The sequence below is a fragment of the Microcaecilia unicolor genome, chromosome 3 (assembly GCF_901765095.1).
Source record: "Microcaecilia unicolor chromosome 3, aMicUni1.1, whole genome shotgun sequence".
Lineage (NCBI taxonomy): Eukaryota > Metazoa > Chordata > Amphibia > Gymnophiona > Siphonopidae > Microcaecilia > Microcaecilia unicolor.
Window position 1 is genome coordinate 331,446,028 of NC_044033.1, and position 21,514 is coordinate 331,467,541.

Genomic DNA, 21,514 nt, shown 5'->3' on the forward strand with positions numbered 1-21,514 from the left:
CCATCCACCATCTGCCCTCCCTCTCTCTGCTCTGTCTTCAATCCACTGTCTACCCTCTCTATCCTTTCCAGATCCATTGCCCCCCCCCACCCAAATGCTGCTGTTTCTCCTCCTCCTGCTTCAAAATATCAGAAGAAAAAATAATAACCAAATCGCGGGGCCTTACCTACTCGTGGCTGCCGACTCTGCTCCAGAACTGGAAGTGACATCAAAGGGGCGGGATCAGCAGCCTCGGGTAGCTTAGAGACCGTGCAATCTTCCAGCGTTTGCTTACCGCTACCGCTGTCCGCTGCTAGTCTGCTGGATGAGAAGCAGTAGCGGTGGTGGTGACAACTTGACTGGGCTGGAGGCTGCTGGAGGAAGGCGTGGGACCGTCCGGCCAGAGAAGCAATAGCGACTTTGGAAGCGCCTCTGACTGTTGCAGGCAGCATGATCATCATCCCGCCTATGCGGGACAGGAAACTGTCTGTAACAGAGCGAGCCAGTCAGAGGGAAAGCTTCCGATCATCGAAGAAGGCAGTGTGCTGTGCTTACTGGCTGCTGCACTGATACGTCACGGAGAGTCACTGACGGCATCGGCGGTCCCGGTCCGGAATATGATTGAAGGAGCGGAGGTAGGAGCGGATGGACGTCGGACAGCACAGCGACAGTCAGACAGCGGTGCAGGGCAGGGAGTCTGGAGTCTCGACGGGACGGAGCAGGACTGGGAGGGACTTTATGCCCACGTGCCACTGCCAAATTATTGGGGGTGCTTGAGCACCCACAGCACCCACGGAGTTGGCGCCTATGATTTGCAGTATTTCATTATCAGTATTAAACATTGTTATGCAATTGCCTATAGTTTAAAAGACAAACAAAATCTTCCTTTCAGCTTTGAGCGGGGAGACATGGGGAAGAAAATTAAAGACTGATGATGAGGGGACAGGGATGATGAGGGAATGGAGTTTACAAAGTCTGCTTGACTGCAGGGATGGGGTGGAGACAGGAAAAAAGTTTTGGTTGTGGGGAGTGAATGGGCCTAGGGATGAATTTTAGTCCCCAGGTCATTCTCTAGGGAGGAGCACCATCTTATACCATACCTTGCCTCAGGCTTCAAGTATCCTTGAGCTACTCCTGAGCCTCAGACACTAAGGACTCTTCCTCAGCAGACAGCTTCAGGCGTTAGTAGTTTATACATTTGAATTATCTCTGTGGGTAGGTTCCCTGTTTTGTTTTTTTTTTAACTTTAAATTTTTTATTAACAAACTTAATATTGTATTACATATAACCGTTTACAAAATCTTTTATCCCTTCCAACTCCCCCTCCCGCTCCCTCCATCCCCCCTGTTTTGTTTTAAGAGAATGTTCCTACATAACGTTCAAAAGAGTGTTTTAGCATATGATTAAACCTCACAGCTTGTAAAAAAAATTGGGCTTGTTTTTGAACTGATATTTCTTATTTTGGGCTTGTTTTCTAAGCAAAGCGTTCTTGTTTTTCCACAACTACCTGGCAATACTGATGTGAGTCTGTTAGAGCAGCCTGGAAGGAAAACATGCTCTGAAATCTCATTTTGTTATGTTCACTTGTTTTGTATTAAAAAGTTTATTGTTCCTGAAATCAACTCGGTCTTGTTAAGAACACTGCAAAAGTTAGTGTGCTAACAGTTCTGCATGTGCTAGGGGAACATGAGAAGCTTTATGCTGCATAGTGTGGTCCCTGGGACAGGCATAGCTTTTGCTTACCCTCATCCTGGCACCAACTCAAACACATTGGTTATTCCAGCAACTAGATGCTGTATAAAAGTCTCAAACTCTTTACATCTGTTTTGTTTCACTTATGATGTTTTGATGTCTTAAAATTTTATCATCATATCAAAAATGTGGCTTTTAAGATACATTCTTTGATCTTAGAGACACTGTCATGCTTAGGGATTTAGGCCATTAGGTTTGGACATGGGAAAGGACCCCTTAATTGTTCTTTCCCTAAGGCAGCCATCCCCAACCCAGTCTTTAGAGCACACTCAGGGCTAGATGCACTAAACTTAACGAGCCAGCAATGTGGTTTTTAAACTGGTTCTAGCCAGTTTAACCGCAAGTAGTAAACCAGGACATGCACAAAAGGGTTCTCTGAGCCATTTTCCTGTCACGGTAGCAGCTAACGAAAACGGAATGCAAATGGTCTACAGGTTATTATAATTAGCTAATTAGCAGATGCACAGCCATTTTCCGACTCCATGCACCCTGGAAAACGGAAAACCTAACAGGAGTTCTGCACCTCTCATTGGGGCTGCTGAGCGGGACTCATGTAGAGGAGGACACCCATCACAAAAGCTGAAAAAACATCCAAGTGCTCGTCAGGGATGTCCCTTTTTTTTTTTTTTTCGAGTGATGGACATCCAAGTGCCTAACAATTGGATGTCCTTCATAAAAAAAGTAAAGTTTTGTTTCAGCACTAAACTGCTGTCTGGTTTTCTTTTCATGTACTGATTATCTTGTAGCAGGACAGCTCTGACCCCTTCCCCCAGACATTTTTCTGTAGTCACAGTAGGGAGCTCCCTACAAAATCAAATGCAAAAGCATTTAAAGCCTCCCCAGAGCCCCTGCACCACCCACTGTACCAATTAGTGTATCTGGAGTGAGATTGTCCCTGCCCAGCACCTGGACGTTTTCCTTCAGCTTTTGTGATGGGTGTCCTTCTCGGACGTGTTTTTCTTAGGTGCCTGAAATGACCACAGCCATGGAGGTTCTCTCAACATTCTCCTCGTCCCCACCAAGATTGGGACCTGCGAGATTTGGACGTCCCTCCCTCCAGGTCTCTCTCAGCCAATCACAGCGCGTTTAGCTGATACCGGTGAGAGAGACCTGGAGGGAGGGATGTCCAAATAGTTTTGATTTGGACGTCCTCGCAGGTCCCGATCTTGGGGGGGGGGGGGGGGGGGAATGCAAGCTGAAAACAATGTTGGAGGGGACGAGAGAATGTTGAGAGAACCTCCATGGCTGTGGTTGTTTCAGGCATGTAAGAAAAACACGTACGAGAAGGACGCCCATCACAAAAGCTGAAGGAAAACGTCCAGTACTCCTCAGGGGTGTCCTTTTTTTTTTTGTGAAGGACGTCTTTGGCATGCAGAGCAGCCAGCATAACGATTGGCTGCTCTGCGCATGCTCAGCTGGCCAACTGGAAGGAAGGAAATCGTGTGCAAATGAACTAACAGCGAGCAGCTCATTTGCATGCGATTTCCTTCATGCATGCCCTTTCCTTACCGATTCACTAAGGGATCGGTAAGGAAAGGGCTCTTTACGTGGGGTTAGTGCATGTAGCCCTCAGTCCCATCGGGTTTTCAGGATATCCAGAATGAATATTCATGTTAGATTTGCATATGGTGTGAACCCCGCCCAGTGCATCCCAGGATTGGTATGGGGGGGGGGGAGCCATGTAGCTCCCCTTGTAGCCCTTACCTGGCTACCCTTAGAAGGGAGTTATTCGGGGATAAACACAGCCAACAATATCAGGTATATAAAATGGAAAATTTTATTGTATGGCAGAATATCATAGATGTTAGGTACTTACAGTACAGGAGAATAATCTGGCAAAGGCAATGAAATAGTATTGTTAGCTGAGGGGGAAGTCCTTTCTCAGATACTGGCTGCAAACACTGCTCAGGGACTGTGTCAGGTACTTTCCCAAAGTTGACTTGTTGAAACTTATATATATAGGTTATCTTAGAATAATATAAACACATGCTTCTGTGCTTCCCACTGCAATTCTGTTCCCAGCATAGAAAGGATGTGCTTTTGCTACATCAGCAGGAAACTAATCTGCAGAAACATAAGGATGTCAGATATATCTATCATGCCCTGGTACACATTGTCTGTATAGCAGATGGTGGTATCATGTGTGTCACTACGAATCCTCATGGGAGCTGGGTGAGGTCAGCTGCAATGAGTTATACGTACTGACTTGCTTAGGCTATCAGATTGTGTACGTACAAGGTCATGAATAGTTCAGGGTCCTTGCACAGTATTGCTAACTGTACAGGTATTATGGTGGAGGGCTATCGGGGACAGGGATGAGAGCCATGGCCGCCACTAGACCACCAGGTTGGGGGGTTTGATTAGTGGCCCACTGGGCCACCAGGGCTTTACTTGGGGGGGATGCTGGGGGGTAGGGTTAGGGGGCTGGAGACCCACTGGATCTCCAGCCCCCCCCTGAACTTGGGGAGGTTGGGGGGGACTAGAGGTCCGCTGGACTGTACCTCCAGCCCCTGTGTTGCTGGCTTGGGGTGGGGGTACAGCCCAGACCTGTCAAACTAGTGCACTTTACCCTATGGTCAGAGATAATAGCACACACAAATTTGCATGCTGTTGTCTCCGATCATAGGGGTGGTAAAGCCCCACACTGTTCCAGTGCTATGTTTAGAGCGCTGTTTGGAACAGCGTGGGGTTTTCGATCATCTGGACATTAGAGCAGTGGTGCTCAACCCAGCCTTGGAACACACCCAGCCATTGGATATTCACAATGAATAAAAGTAGAGAAAACTCCCAAAGAGCAAAAATGAAAGTAGAGGAGGTCTAATACAATTCCAACTCAAGAATGGATGGTTTCAAACACAGAGCCAGACTTGGCCAAGTTTTGCCGAATGGCTGCTTCAGGGGCATAGTAACATATAGCATAGTAACATAGTAGATGACGGCAGATAAAGACCTGTACGGTCGAGCCAGTCAGCCCAACAAGATAAACATGTATGTGATGCTTTATACAGTATGTATACTTGACCCTGATTTGTCCTTGCCATTTTCAGGGCACAAACTGTTGAAGTCTCCCCAGCACTGGCTTTGCTTCCCAGTTACCAGTGTTTTCACCCAATCTCCACTAAGCTTTTGTGGGTCTAAACAGGATTCATTTGTGTTTATCCCATACATTTTTGAATTCCGTTACCATTTTCATCTCCACCACCTCACACGGGAGGGCATTCCAAGTATCTACCTCCCTCTCTGTGAAGAAAAACTCCAAAATTGAACACAACACTCCAAGTGAGACCTCACTAATGACTTGTTGAGGAGCATCAGCACCTCCTTTCTTCTGCTAGTTATACCCCTCTCTATGTAGCTAGCATCCTTCTGGCCATGGCCGCCGCCTTGTCACATTGTTTCTTCACCTTCAGATCCTCGGACACCATCACCCTAAGGTCTCTTTCCTGAGTCGATCTTACTAATCTCTCACACCTCCTATTCGGTATCTCTATTTTGGGTTTCTGCACCCCAAGTTCATCATTCTACACATCTTGGCCAGACCTTTGACCCTCTAACACTTGGAGATCCCTTCTCATGGTTTCTACTCCTTCCAGGGTATCCATTCTATAGGGTATCCACTCTATTGGCTATCTTTGTGTTATCTGCAAAAAGGCAAACCCTTCTTTCTAACCCTTCCGAAATGTCTCTCTCAAATATATTAAACAGAATTGGCCCCAGGGCATACACCAGATCTGGATCAATTGTAGTCATTCCCTCTCCAACACTGGTGTCGTTGCTGTTCTTGTGACACGTTTTTTTAAACCTGCAATTTAGTTGCACATAATATTTTACTTTGTTGATATTTTCATTACCAAGGACACTGTTTTTTTTCTTTTTCTTTTTTTTTTTTTAGTTTTTTTTCACACACCTTGTAAGTTTCTTTGAGTTTGTGTACACTTGATATCCATGCCCATCTGGATTGATTTATTGACTCCTGAAACAGGTGCCCCCCACCCCCGTGCTGAGATGCAGATCTGCATCAAGTCTGACTAATAAAATTGTTTTTTTTTTACCCTTGAGTTGGAATTGTATTGGTCCTTCCCTACTTTCATTTTTGCTCTATTCACAATATGCATGAGGTAGATTTGCATGCACGGTCTCCATTGTTAGGCTGAATGTGTCCCAAGGACTAGGTTGTGAACTCCTGATATAGATCAGCTGTGAATAAGCAAAGAAGAAATAAGTAATTAGATAGAAATAAACATAATTACTTGTCAAGTTCTGCATCATCAGAATCACAGAAAACTCTAACGACTAAATTTTATAAATGGTGCTTAAATAATCAGTGCTGAAAAAAATTACACTTAGTGCAATTCTATAAAAGCACTTAAAGTTAGGTGCTGTTTATAGAAGCACTGAGAAACACGACTATATTTAGGCACGACTTTTACACCAATGAAACCTTGGTGTAAATCTCAACGCCTGAATTAGGCACGGATGCCCTTTATTCTATAATAACACGTATAAATTGAAGGAATGCCCCAATCTGCTCATGACCCTCCCTTGGCTATGCCCTCTTTTTGAGCCTGTGCATAAAATTTAGATGTGTAAATTTTAATTCCAGTTAGCACCAATAATTGTTAAAATCTCAATTATCAGTGTTAATTGGCTTGTTCAGTTAAATTAAATTGTGTGCAAATTGGCTGAACGCTCAAACTTGCATGCACAATTTTTAGCGACTTTTATAGAATTTGGGGGCAAGTGTTTTGTGTGGAAATAAAAGCATACTTTTCTGTAGCTTCAGTGATGAGGAACACCACTAGAGGGCACTTCAGTACAGCCTCAGTCTTTAAAGAGAAATGATTAATATGTTTTATCTTCTTGTGCACTTTGAACATAAGGAGAGTCAATAATTGTTCTCGACCACATATACAAGGATTTTATTTCTTTCTATCCTTTATTTATATAAAAAAATCCAGTACTATTTTTTAAAACTTTAAGATATTGCTACAAAATATTACACAGTTTGAAAAGAAATGTTCACTGATGAATGACCTCTGTTTTTTCATTCACCATATAGGTAAATATGAAACAACTGGTACAAAGCTCTTGAAGTCTTATCAAGAAATGAGGTGAGGCTTGTAAAAGGACAACTTGTCCTGGGGCACTGCAGCACAAGAATGCATACTATTACGTAATTGTTAACTTACGGGATACAAACTGTGACTTTTGACCTGTTAGTGTGTGTCTTGAAAAACCTCTAGTTGAGTCACAAGATGAAGACCTATTCAGAGAAGCTCAGACAAGAACTTTGAGGGTAAGGAGAACAGCAAGACAAGTTTGTAAAGACAGGATTAACCTCATTTAAGAAAGAACATATAAATCAGAATTGATGTGTCCACATGTCCAATTCTGATAGTATTTTAGAAAAGGGTCTGCTGGCATACAAATTTTATAAAATAAATGCAGGCATGTACCAGTTATGTGGGGTGGAAGCAAACATTATACATTTGTCAATGTCTAAAACATCAACAGAGGCAACTCGACAATTTGCACGTTCATGTGCCAAAATGTACGCATGTAAAAGGGTATTTCAGAACTTAAGATATACACATCTAAATGTTGGCACTTAGAATACCTGCCTTTTTAGAGATCTACATGTGTAAATGCTCCTAGTCAAGTAATGAGGCTGCAAACTTTCTGCTCTTGTCTTTTTTTTTATTTTTTTTTTTAGGGGATGGAGTGGGGGGTGGGGGACATGGGGATGAGACCTCACTTTTAAAAATCCTATACGTGCCCAAGAGCAGCTGTAAATCCTAACTTTGATCTATTTAGTCATATTTATCCACTTCCTTTCTGAAATGGGGAATACACATGTAGATTTTGGTTCCACCCAAGTTATGCCCAAACAGGCAAGGTTCCGCGTTAGGAGTTACGGATCAAGAAAGGGATCTGGGTGTCGTCGTCGATGATACGCTGAAACCTTCTGCTCAGTGTGCTGCTGCGGCTAGGAAAGCGAATAGAATGTTGGGTGTTATTAAGAAGGGTATGGAGTCCAGGTGTGCGGATGTTATAATGCCGTTGTATCGCTCCATGGTGCGACCGCACCTGGAGTATTGTGTTCAGTACTGGTCTCCGTATCTCAAAAAAGATATAGTAGAATTGGAAAAGGTACAGCGAAGGGCGACGAAAATGATAGTGGGGATGGGACGACTTTCCTATGAAGAGAGGCTGAGAAGGCTAGGGCTTTTCAGCTTGGAGAAGAGACGGCTGAGGGGAGATATGATAGAAGTGTATAAAATAATGAGTGGAATGGATCGGGTGGATGTGAAGCGACTGTTCACGCTATCCAAAAATACTAGGACTAGAGGGCATGAGTTGAAGCTACAGTGTGGTAAATTTAAAACGAATCGGAGAAAATTTTTCTTCACCCAACGTGTAATTAGACTCTGGAATTCATTGCCGGAGAACGTGGTACGGGCGGTTAGCTTGACGGAGTTTAAAAAGGGGTTAGATAGATTCCTAAAGGACAAGTCCATAGACCGCTATTAAATGGACTGGAAAAATTCCTCATTTTTAGGTATAACTTGTCTGGAATGTTTTTACGTTTGGGGAGCGTGCCAGGTGCCCTTGACCTGGATTGGCCACTGTCGGTGACAGGATGCTGGGCTAGATGGACCTTTGGTCTTTCCCAGTATGGCACTACTTATGTACTTATGTACTTATGTAACCCTGTCCTCTTGCCATATGCAACATGTAGCACAAATTTACACATGTAAATCCTGACATTCTAAAATTGCATTTTCTATATGTATACAAGATATGCAGGTTAATGCTGGTATTTACATGTGTAAATCATGAATTGGGCTTCAAAAAGTGAATGAGTGGTGTAATGGTTAGAACAGCAGGCTGCAAACTAGGGCCCAGATGCACAAAGATCTCAGTTCAGAAACCGTCTGTATTTTCAAATCGGTAAAAATCACTGATTTGGAAATACAGAGGGATTCCCAAAGAGAATCACGTGCAAATGAGCTGTTCGCTGCTTTTGCAAATAGGGCTCATTTGCATGCAATAGCGGGAAGCCTGTCAGTCAGCTGAGCATGAGCAGAGCAGCCTATTTCTAAGCATGGCTGCTCTCGCATACAACAGACGGATTTCATACATGCAGACAAGCTGCATGTATGAAAAAAGCCTTTTTTTTCCCCGCTTGGGAACATGAATGCTGGTGCTTGATGCTGGCCCATGCCACATAAGGAGAAACAGCAGCAGTGGCAGCCCCCCCCAGCCTAAAATGAGATGCAGTGCGGTTTCAGGCACTCCACCAGAGTAGCATCACCCCATGCAGGTGATATCTCCCTGCTTTACCCCCTCCGCCTAGCATAGCCACCGAAAGGGGGGGGGGGGCAAAATTTCCCAGGCCCAGTGCAGGGGGTCTCTCAGGTGGGGGAGGGGCGGCGGTGGCAATGACAAATTTTTTTGGGGGGAGGGGGCGGCGGCGATGATCCTGCCCCCGGGCCTGGCTCAGTCACTCGGCGGTGATGCCACTTACCCAGCTCCTTTCCAGTGGCTAAAAGTGTGGCTGCAATCTTGCTCCATCCAGTAATGAGAGGGTTGGGGTCATCAGCCTGTCTACCATGCTCCTCTCCCTGGGACTCAGCTGCAAGCTTCAGGCAGGAGAGAAACAAAAAACCATGATATGCTTGCTCTTTGTCTACAATTTTTCTTCTTGATAGTGTTGGATCTTTTACTGGGGAGGCATATATAAGAGCATGAAGTGGACGTCTGTTTTTAGCTCCCAGCGGGTTGAGGAAGTGAGAAGAAAAAAAAAAGTTGCTCTGCGAGGGTCTGGATGAATCTGATGGGCTGATTCTTCCTTCCACTGGTTCAGCTGTCATTCTAGGCAGTACTCCACTTAAGCTTCCAATAGATCAATATGAAATTCAAACACAGTTTCACACTCCCTGTGTAAATTATATATTGAAAAACAGAGCTTAATGATCTGCAACTTTGTTGTGACAAAAACACTAAATAATGTGGAGAAAAACGGTGGAATTCAGTAACGCCACCCAGCCAGCCCGAAAAACAACGGGCTATAAGGCTAAAGCTTGGCGAAGCATCATACGGCCCCTGAAAAAAATCCACACATTTAAATGTTCAATAATATCAACTCCACACAGTTAAATGTCCCAAAGTATTTAAACATCCACAAATATCAAAATGTCAATGTATCTAATCCAAATGGACAAACAGCAGATCATTGCCTGTTTCAAAAAAGAGATACAGAGAATATCTGTCTCAGAAAAATATACTGCTTTACAAAATGTTACTGTGCTCTGTTGAGTTACTGGTTACTTATCTTGACTCCCGCCACAATGGTGTCTGTTGCTCCATCAGTAGCTCAAACAAACAATAGGTTTGATTTTTCTGAGACAGATATTCTCTGTATCTCTTTTTTGAAACAGGCAATGATCTGCTGTTTGTCCATTTGGAATAGATACATTGACATTTTGATATTTGTGGATGTTTAAATACTTTTGGACATTTAACTGTGTGGAGTTGATATTATTGAACATTTAAATGTGTGGATTTTTTTTCAGGGGCCGTATGATGCTTCGCCGAGCTTTAGCCTTATAGCCCGTTGTTTTTCGGGCTGGCTGGGTGGCGTTACTGAATTCCCCCGTTTTTCTCCACATTATTTAGTGTTTTTGTCACAACAAAGTTGCAGATCATTAAGCTCTGTTTTTCAATATATAATTTACACAGGGAGTGTGAAACTGTGTTTTTGAATTTCAAATGGTTCTAGGCAGTACTGACAGCTCTTGACCACCCATTAAAATTTTGACGGTAAAGGTAGGGGCTGCTTCTGTGCATCATTTTGCATGCATATCTATATAAATAATTCTCACCTCCAACGTTCTGAAGCTCACTCTGTGGCAGGGAAACACTGAAGCCCTGTACTGTTGGTAGGCTAGGCTGTCAGCACCACTCACTCTCACTCATGGACACGCCCTCAGCCACGCCCCATCCAGACATAATTCACAACCCCAACGTTCTATGAAGCCTCCAACTCCCAACGTTCTAACTGCATGGTGGTGAAACCCAAATTCGCCCATGAGTGTTGGCTCCGCCCTCGCATCACAACGTGATGACGTCGAGGGCGGAGCACTGACACAGAGCAAATCCCATCTCACCCCCCTGCTCACCGCTGCTACCCCCCCTCTGTCCGATACAAAAACAAAAAAAAACCAACCTGCAAAAATGCCCCCCCCCCCTTAGGTCACAACACCCAGTGCCGGTCCCCCCTCTCTGTCCGCCCACCCACCCCAGACCTGCACAAGTGTCCTGCACCCCCCCCAGAGGCAGTCACCGCTACACCCCCCACCCCCCATGATGACTCCGCAGCCACTGTACCCCCCTTCCACACCCACCCAGGACATCACTGCTGCCGCTCCACCCTCTCCGAACGCCCACCCACCCAACAGACCTGCCGAAACAGAAACAGATGATTTTAAGAAGCAAGACGGCACCGCAGGCAGCCAGCAGGCATTGGCTGTACACTCTGAAGCCGCGCCTCCTCTAGCCTGACGTCAATGCCCCTGCTGGGGAACCCGGAGGACCGCACCAATGTTACAGGCGAGAGGAGGAGCGGCTTCAGAGTGTACAGCCAACGCCTGCTGCCTGCCTGCGGTGCCGTCTTGCTTCTTAAAATCATCTCTTTCTGTTTCGGCAGGTCTGTTGGGTGGGTGGCCGGACGGACAGGGGGGAGCTGCGGCGGCAGTGACGACCTGGGTGGGGGTGGAAGGGGGGTGCAGTGGCTGCGGTGACATTGGGAGGGGGGGAACGGTGACGGATTCTGGGGGGGGCGGGGAGACAGGAGAATCGACGACAACCTTGCTAGGGCCCGTTTCATTTTCTCGGAAACGGGCCTTTTTTACTAGTTTGTATAGTAATTAGCTCATTATAATAGCTTTGTATTCCGTTTTCGTTAGCTGCTAGGAAAAGAGCTCGGAGACAATTTTGTGCATGTCTCGTTGTACTCCTTGCTCGCTAAACTGGCTAGAACCAGTTTAAAAACCATGTTGCTGGCTTAAGTTTTGTTCATCTGGGCCTAGGTTAGTACAGTTCCTGCTGCTCTTTGTAGCTTTGGGCAAGTCACTAAACCCCTCCCCCCCACCCCCCACACATAATTGCATCAGGTACACACTTAGACTGTGAGGCTTCCGGGGACAGAGAAATACCTACTGTACTAGAATGTAACTCTCCTTGAGCTATAACTGAAAAAGGTGTGATCCAAATACATGAAACTAACTTCCTGCATATAGAGCAGTACAAATACTAGGGGTGTAGCTATGGGTGGGCCTGGCCCACCCAATCTTGGCTTAGGCCCATCCAGTTTGTCTGATCCACCAATTGGCGCTGATCTTCTAGGCGGCGGTTAAACTGCACAAGCCTGGATCGTTACCGGTTTTCTTGCCGTGCTCGGGTCCGGATCGCTTAGCCTAAGTCAGTAGTGGAGTTAGTCTGCAGCAGCTTGGAGGACCTATTCTGACAGGGTAGTTTAGCTCATCGCTGACTGCATCGCAGCTGCTAATGCTGCTGCTGTCGTGCTTTGTCTACACTCTGCAGCTGCTGTCACCGGTGCCTACTGCCCTGCCCCCCCCCCCCCCCCCACGGCGTGAATGCGACTCGTCAGGCCCAGTCTCTTCCAACTGTGCCTGCGTACCACTGCTAGCACTAAACTCCTCCTAGGACCCATCCCGAATCTGGGTCGGATCCTAGGAGGAGCTCAGTACTGGCAGTGGAACACAGGCACAGTTGGAAGAGACCAGGCCCGACAAGCCGCATTCACGCTGCGGGGGAGGTGGTGTGTGGGGGGTCAGGACAGCAGGCACCGGTGAAAGTAGCTGCAGAGTGCAGACAAAGCACTATGGCAGCAGCGGCTTTATCATCCATGATGCTGTGTCCCTTCAGCCTCAGACGGGCCTCAGCACTCCCCCGCTGCCATAAACAGGGCCAGGTGCAGGATCCAGCGCAATCTGCAGTGCTCTGCTCCACGTGCACACTGACTGCATAGTGTGCATAACTGCAACAACATTCAAGCCCAGGTAAAAGCAAATGTTTTAATTTTTATTATGTGTAATGCTGGTCTGCTGGTGGGTTTCAGGGTGGGGATTAAATACAAAAACGTTAAAAAAATTATTTTAACCTGGGTCCGGGTACTGTAGAGCCCAGGATTAAAAAAAAAAAAAAGTTTTGTATTAATGTAGGTGGGTTTCTGGGTGGAGGTGGGCTGTGCCATACGCAGGACATTAAAATACAAAATGTTTTATAGTTAAAGCTAGTGTGCTTTAAGGAGGGGTGGGGGTGAGATTAGGAAGAGCAGGGGAGATGCAGGACGAGGGATGGGTAGGGCTTAGGACAGGGCTGATGTTGGGCTAGAGGGAGGGAGGGGTGGGGGTAGGGTAGGGCTAATGCCTTAGCTACATAAGTAATGCCACGCTGGGAAAAGACCAAGGGTCCATCGAGCCCAGCATCCTGTCCACGACAGCGGCCAATCCAGGCCAAGGGCACCTGGCGAGCTTCCCAAACGTACAAACATTCTATACATGTTATTCCTGGAATTGTGGATTTTTTCCCAAGTCCATTTAGTAGTGGGTTATGGACTTATCCTTTAGGAAACCGTCTAACCCCATTTTAAACTCTGCTAAGCTAACCGCATTCACCACGTTCTCCGGCAACGAATTCCAGAGTTTGTTTATGCGTTGGGTGAAGAAAATTTTTCTCAGATTTGTTTTAAATTTACTACACTGTAGTTTCTTCGCATGCATCCTAGTCCTAGTATTTTTGGAAAGCGTGAACAGACGCTTCACATCCACCTGTTCCACTCCACTCAATATTTTATATACCTCTATCATGTCTCCTCTCAGCCATCTCTTCTCCAAGCTGAAAAGCCCTAGCCTCCTAAGTCTTTCTTCATAGGGAAGTCGTCCCATTCCCGCTATCATTTTAGTCGCCCTTTGCTGCACCTTTTCCAATTCTACTATATCTTTTTTGAGATGCAGCGACCAGAATTGAATACAGTACTCAAGGTGCGGTCACACCATGGAGCGATACAACGGCATTATAACATCCTCACACCTGTTTTCCATACCTTTCCTAATAATACCCAACATTCTATTAGCTTTCCTAGCCGCAGCAGCACACTGAGCAGAAGGTTTCAGTGTATCATCGACAACGACACCCAGATCCCTTTCTTGGTCCTTAACTCCTAACGTGGAACCTTGCATGACGTAGCTATAATTCGGATTCTTTTTTCCCACATGCATCACCTTGCACTTGCTCACATTAAACGTCATCTGCCATTTAGCCGCCCAGTCTCCCAGTCTCGTATGGTCCTTCTGTAATTTTTCACAATCCTGTCGCGAGTTAATGACTTTGAATAAGTTTGTGTCATCAGCAAATTTAATTACCTCGATAGTTACTCCCATCTCTAAATCATTTATAAATATGTTAAAAAGCAGCGGTCCTAGCACAGACCCCTGAGGAACCCCACTAACTACCCTTCTCTATTGTGAATACTACCCATTTAACCCCACTCTCTGTTTCCTATCCTTCAACCAGTTTTTAATCCACAATAGGACATTTCCTCCTATCCCATGACCCTCCAATTTCCTCTGTAGCCTTTCATGAGGTACCTTGTCGAACACCTTTTGAAAATCCAGATACACAATATCAACCGGCTCCCCTTTGTCCACATGTTTGTTTACTCCTTCAAAGAATTGAAGTAATTGGTCAGGCAAGATTTCCCCACACAAAAGCCGTGCTGACTTGGCCTCAGTAATCCATGTCCTCGAATGTGCTCTGTAATTTTGTTTTTGATAATAGTCTCTACCATTTTCCCTGGCACCGACGTCAGACTCACCAGTCTATAACTTCCCCGATCTCCCCTGGAACCTTTTTTAAAATTCAGCATTACATTGGCCACCCTCCAATCGTCTGGTACCACGCTCGATTTTAAGGATAAATTGCATATCACTAACAGTGGCTCCGCAAGCTCATTTTTCAGTTCTATCAGTACTCTAGGATGAATACCATCCGGTCCAGGAGATTTGCTACTCTTCAGTTTGCTGAACTGCCCCATTACGTCCTCCAGGTTTACCGTGAAGTCAGTAAGTTTCTCCAATTCGTCCGCTTGAAATACCATTTCCGACACCGGTATCCCATCCAAATCTTCCTCGGTGAAGACCGAAGCAAAGAATTCATTCAATCTCTCCGCTACGTCTTTATCTTCCTTGATTGCCCTTTTTACCCCTCGGTCATCCAGCGGCCCAACTGATTCTTTTGCCGGCTTCGTGCTTTTAATATACCGAAAAAAATTTTGCTATGTTTTTTTGCCTCTAATGCTATCTTTTTTTCGTAATCCCTCTTGGCCTTCTTTATCTGCGCCTTGCATTTGCTTTGACACACTCCTTATGCTGCTTCTTGTTATTTTCAGACGTTTCCTTCTTCCATTTTCTGAAGGCGTTTCTTTTAGCCCTAATAGCTTCCTTCACCTCACTTTTCAACCACGCCGGCTGTCTTTTGGACTTTCGTCTTTCTTTCTTTTCTAATTCGTGGAATATGTTTAGCCTTGGCCTCCAAGATGGTATTTTTGAACAGCGTCAATGCCTGTTCTACAGTTTTTACCCTCTCAGTTGCCCCCCTAAGTTTTTTTTTTTTTTTTAACCGTTCTTCTCATTTTATCATAGTCTCCTTTTTTAAAGTTAAACGCTAACGTATTTGACTTCCTGTGTATAGATACTTCAAGGTTGATATAAAAACTGATCATATTATGATCACTGTTATCAAGCGGCCCAAGTACCATAACGTCCCTCACCAGATCATGCACTCCACTAAGGACCAAGTCTAGAATTTTTCCTTCTCTCGTCGGCTCCTGCACCAGCTGCTCCATAAAGCTGTCCTTGATTTCATCAAGGAATTGTACCTCTCTAGCATATCCCGATGTTACATTTACCCAGTCTATATTTGGATAATAGAAATCACCCATTATTATCACATTGCCCATTTTGTTTGCGTCTCTGATTTCTTTTATCATTTCTGCGTCTATCTGCTCATCCTGGCGAGGCGGACGGTAGTACACTCCTATCACCGTCCTTTTCCCTTTTATACATGGAATTTCATCAGTTTGCTGAACTGCCCCATTACATCCTCAAGGCTTACCGTGAAGTCAGTAAGTTTCTCCGACTCGTCCGCTTGAAATACCGTTTCCGACACCGGTATCCCACCCAAAGCTACAGGATGAATGGTGGAGATCTTGTCATATGTTGAGGTGTTTGCCATTATAGTAGACTTATGTCTGGTCAAGTTTAAGATACGGGATAATGTAACTATATAAAAATATTGTTTTTTTTCTATTATGTATGTATGTGGTTTATGTTGATGCAGGGCAGCTGTTGGGCAGACTACTTAGAAATTCATGATCAAATGCATTCTAAGGCATTATTTTGTAGTATTCCAAGAAACACTACTCATACTTATATACATAGTGCCCACCCATATTAGCTGTGGGCCCACCCAAAATGTCAGGTCTGGCTAAACCACTGATAAATACACCATTAAATCTGTGAAAAGCACTCCACTTTAATTTGGATTTTGAAGGGTGTTTTGTTTTTTTGACCTATGATTGGGCTGTTGCTAAGCAGTGACACCCATAGTGAAACATTAGGAATCAGTGAGATAATATGCAGACAGTAATGTGTGGGTCAGTATTCAGAAGCACTTATCCAGACAATTGCACATGCTATCTGGTTAAGTGCCATTGACTGGGGCTACCCATGATTTTCGTGATAACATAGTAACAGATGTCAGATAGACCAGTATGGTCTCTCTAATCTGCCCAGTAAAGTGGTTATATTTCTACCTACTAGCTACCACTTTGTGTACAATGTGCAGATTACACCCCCTTTTTTTTTTTTTTTTTGAAGTGTGAAAGTCACTTTGCTTTGATTCCATCTCCTTGCTATATAGGGATCCTCTCAGGTCTATTTTTAAATGGAACTTCCAGTGACGTTTGCTAAGTTGTGCAGAGTACACATGTAGATAGGTGCATTTTCAGTGATACTACATATATATTTTTTATTTTTGTTACATTTGTACCCCGCGCTTTCCCACTCATAACAGGTTCAATGCGGCTTACATATTATATACAGGTACTTATTTGTACCTGGGGCAATGGAGGGTTAAGTGACTTGCCCAGAGTCACAAGGAGCTTCCCGTGCCTGCAGTGGGAATCGAACCCAGTTCCCCAGGACCAAAGTCCACCATGCTAACCACTAGGCCACTCCTCCTTTGTGCTGATGAAAATACATGCCTATTCTACAGATATGCACTTTTATATTTTTAGGCATTTATATTGGGCACCTATATGGCCAGCCTGTATGTTTGGGCTGTGTGCTCAAGGTGATACCTAGTTTTGGTACATCCAGCCCAAATGTATAGGCTAGATTGGGCACCCAGAGGACACCGTATCTGTATGGTAATTCCTTACACTCCATCTCATTCCATGTAGTCATTAGACACTAATCATCTGGTATTTGCCAGGTCCTAAGTCTACGAGTCTACTAGACACTTGTCAGCACTTCACAGAACCAGGACACTGTACCAGTGATTTCACAGTGAGAATACTGAAAGGTAACTTTAAAACCATACAAGAACGTAAGACCTTTGAAGTCAGAATGATTGAATATTTTAACACCCAACAGAAAGGACTTAACAAGGATCTGGGGTTCCTAACCCATTATAAACCATAAAGCTGTATGTCTCTGTTGATCACCCCACCCCTCACCTATCCACACCCATCCTGTTAGAATATCAATGATATGCTTTGATGTCCCCATGCATACCTCCGACCCACCCCCATCCTCCCACCCTGTCAGACTGTCATAGTAATGCTTGAATGTTTTCACTTATATACACTGTCAGCTAGCACATTTGCTTATTTCCGATCTGACGAAGAAGGGCAACCTTCGAAAGCTAATCAAGAAATGTCCAATAAAAAAGGTATCATCTTATTTTCTTTTCCATGTTTTATTTTGTTTGATTTCTATTGATAACCTTAAGAGTGGACTAACACGGCTACCACACTCCTCTATCCAAAATTATGGAATGATCTTCCTCCATATAACCTTGCCTAAATTTAAGTCTTTTGAAAACCCATTTTTACATGTTAGCTTTTAATTGATTTAGGATGGGTTTCTATCTGATCTGTCTTCTATCCTGCAACTGGATAACCAGACACAATGGAAATTGTGTTATTGATGGCTGAATGTCCTAGTTTGAATAATATCATCTTTCTTGTTTTTTTAATGGAGTACCTTTCTTGTTTGTGTGTTTTTAGATATATGTTGCCACTTACAGGCAGTATAAAAAGTTTAAAAAACATAAACATCTGGTAGGAGCCTATTCTATAAAGAATGTAGGTGCCTACTTTCCTTTGTAGAATACTTGTGGAACATTGAAAATACATGCCTATAAGTTAGATGTAAGCATTTGTACCAGTCATAGAGCTGATGCGTTTGCGTTAATTTGAGCTTGAACATCCAATCTGAAGTGACAGGCAAAAATGTTTAGGCTTATAATATTCAAGTGTAATATATATTATTAATTAATGACAAATATAAAATATCAAAATAAGAGACATGGAAGGGCATTTTCAAAAAAGTGTTTTCCTCCCAAAAAAGGAAAGTCCTGTTCATAATGTCCATCTCAGAGCCATAATCTAGATTTCCTGTTCAATTATGGCTGTGAAATAGACATTTTTGCAGAGAAAACAACCAAAATGAATAGCCATTTTCCAAAGTGAAACATCCAACTTCTGAACGACCTGTGAGCTGAGCAGAGGACTCTGAGCTGGTTTGGTTTGTTTGTTGGCAGAGGCTGCCAAGTGATCTAAAATCTTTTCTGAATCTGTAATTCATCTATCTAACCTTACACAAAAAAAGAAAAAAAATGCTGTTATACTAGGGTGTGTTCTCTCTGCAGTTTTTTACAGACAGTTTTAATCTGTGCTCTTTCTGCTGGGACCTTTTTTTCTTTTCTTTTGCTCTAAAAACTGTGATTCCTGTGTTTGGGGGCTGGGCTGATTGGAAGGAGTTCTCTGAGTAATGTACCTTAACAGATAGGATTCCAGGAGGGATCTGGTTTTGCAGATGACACAAAGTTATTCAGGGTCGTCAAGTCGCAGGAGGAGTGTTAAAGATTACAAGAGGACCTCGCGAGACTGGCAGATTGGGCGTCCGAGTGGCAAATGAAGTTCAATGTTGACAAGTGCAAAGTGATGCATGTTGGTAAGAGGAACCCGAATTACAGCTATGTCATGCAAGGTTCCGCGTTAGGAGTCACAGACCTAGAAAGGGATCTGGGAGTCATCGTTGACAAGACGTTGAAAACTTCTGCTCAGTGTGCTGCGGCGGCCAAGAAAGCGCACAGAATGTTGAGTATAGGAAAGGGATGGAAAACAAACATGAGGATGTTATAATGCCGTTGTATTGCTCCATGGTGCGACCGCACCTCAAATATTGTGTCCAAGTCTGGTCGCCGCATCTCAAAAAAGATGGAATTGGAGAAGGTGCAGAGAAGGGCGACGAAAATGATAAAAGGGATGGAACGACTTCCCTATGAGGAAAGGCTGAGAAGGTTAGGGCTCTTCAGCTTGGAGAAAAGGTGGCTGAGGGGTGATATGATAGAAGTCTACAAAATAATGAACGGAGTAGAGCGGACAGATTTGTGGTACAGAGGGGGACTCGGCAAGGGTGCCCTTTATCTCCCTTCCTTTTTGACATCTCCTTGGAACCCTTGATTTGATTATTTGAATAACTCCCCAGAGGTTAAAGGAGTCATGGCAGGGACTGAAGTGATGGCGGCTCTGGCCTACGCAGACAACATTATGCTTCTATTATCCGAGCCGCAGGAATCCCTGGGGAAAGCCCTAGAGGTTATAGATGATTATGATATGGTATCGAGGTTTTCCTTGAATCTGCAAAAATCATGTGTTCTGGCTTTGGACGATGATTTAGAACATTCATGGAGAGGGCAGTTTCCTTTTAGATGGGCCAAGGGAACTTTGAAATATCTGGGGGTACATATTATTACAGACTTATCTTTATTATACGCAACTAACGTGAGACACCTACTCAGATGAGGGTGGACAGATGTGGAGTCAAACAATGGGATAGCATCCCTGGGGAACGGTTCTGGGCTAGATGGGAGCCACATTGCAACACTGTCCCCCACAAAGGGAGAAGTTTTCTCCGAGGACAAGCAGGCTGCTTGCTCTCACGACTGGGTTGACGTCCACGGCAGCCCCCACCAACCGGAACAAAACTTTGCGGGCGGTCCCACACGCAGGGCACGCCCACTGCGCATGCGCGGCCGTCTTCCCACCCGTGCGCGACCGTTCCCGCTCAGTTTTTTTTCAATTCCGCGCTGGAGAGAGACATGTTATCGTCTCTCTCTCTCAGCCCCGGAAACCGGATGCCGCAAGTTTTTTTTTCTCTTTTCTTTATTTTCTACGTTTAAAAAAAAAAAGTTTGTCCCCTCGTCGTCTTTAGCCGCGGGGGCGCCTCATTGCGGCCTTGTGGCCGCGCGCTCGTTTCTTTTTTCGGGTGTGCTTTTCACCGCCACCATCGACGACTTTGACTTCGCTGACGTGATTTTTCCGTCGATGTCCTCGAAGGTCCCGAGCGGATTCAAAAAGTGTGGTCGGTGCGGCCGACAGATCTCGCAAACCGATACCCACGCTTGGTGCCTCCAGTGCCTTGGGCCGGAGCATAATACCAAGACGTGCACCTTGTGTCTTGGCTTGCGGAAGCGGACACAGGTGGCGAGGCAAGTTCTTCGGGGACCGTCTTTTTGGAACTTGCGCCAGCCAGTCGATGGCCGGATCTTCGGTACCGGTGTCACCGAAATTGGCACCGACCCCAGGAGCACAGGTACCATTGGCCCGCCGGACTACCGGCGACCGCGCGGGCAGTCGGCCCCGGCCACTCCCTCTACCCAGGGCCATCAGGACCGAACCCTGTCAGACCCGATCCCTCGAGGCCAGGGGGGTTCTACCTCCTCTTCATCTCTGCCGCCGAGAGCCGATTATGGGCACCGAAAGAAGACTAAAAACCATCGTCATCGGTCGCCCACGGCGCACGGGACTACCAGTTCCGGTGCCTCCAGAGATGACTCGATGCTGAGGAAGCGGCAGTGCCGAGAGGAGCGTTCCCCCTCGGTCGAAGAGGTGTCGCTGCGTCAGTCCATGGATACTTCGGTACCGTCTCCTGGACCCGAGCAGCTTCCGGCACCGGCCCCCCTGCCTTTCCCGACAGCGGGCCTTGACGAGCGCCTCCGAGCCATCTTTCCAGGGATTCTGGAAGGGCTGATGCGCCAGGTTTTGCCGGCACTGGGGGTGCTTGCGCCCCCGGCGCCGTTGATGGAGGCGCCAGCGTGCTGTAGCCCGATGCAGAGGCCGCCGACGCCACTTGCGGTACCGGTATCGACAGCCACGCAGGTGGTATCCCCGTTGACGTCGATGGAGGGAGCTTCATCCCCGCCGGCACGGGAGTCCACCGCTCGACGCCACCATCGAGGACATGGTTCCTCGCAGTCGAGACGGGCCCGGTTCAGGTCTGAGCTGCAAGAGCTCATGTCCGACACCGAGGAAGAGGCCTAGTGGGGGGAGGAGGAGGACCCCAGATATTTCTCCTCAGAGGAGTCTGTGGGCCTTCCCTCCGACCCCACTCCTTCACCGGAAGCTCTC

General features: G+C 45.5%; 1 protein-coding gene across 1 annotated transcript in view; it reads left to right on the top strand.

Moving 5' to 3' along the window:
- LOC115464699 (synaptotagmin-like protein 3) overlaps window positions 1-21,514 on the top strand; it is a 66,938-nt gene that overhangs the window by 37,828 nt on the left and 7,596 nt on the right. The window contains exon 4 of the mRNA XM_030195060.1: window positions 6,791-6,842. Coding sequence (XP_030050920.1) covers window positions 6,791-6,842 — 52 coding nt within the window. The remainder of the gene's footprint in view (window positions 1-6,790; window positions 6,843-21,514) is intronic.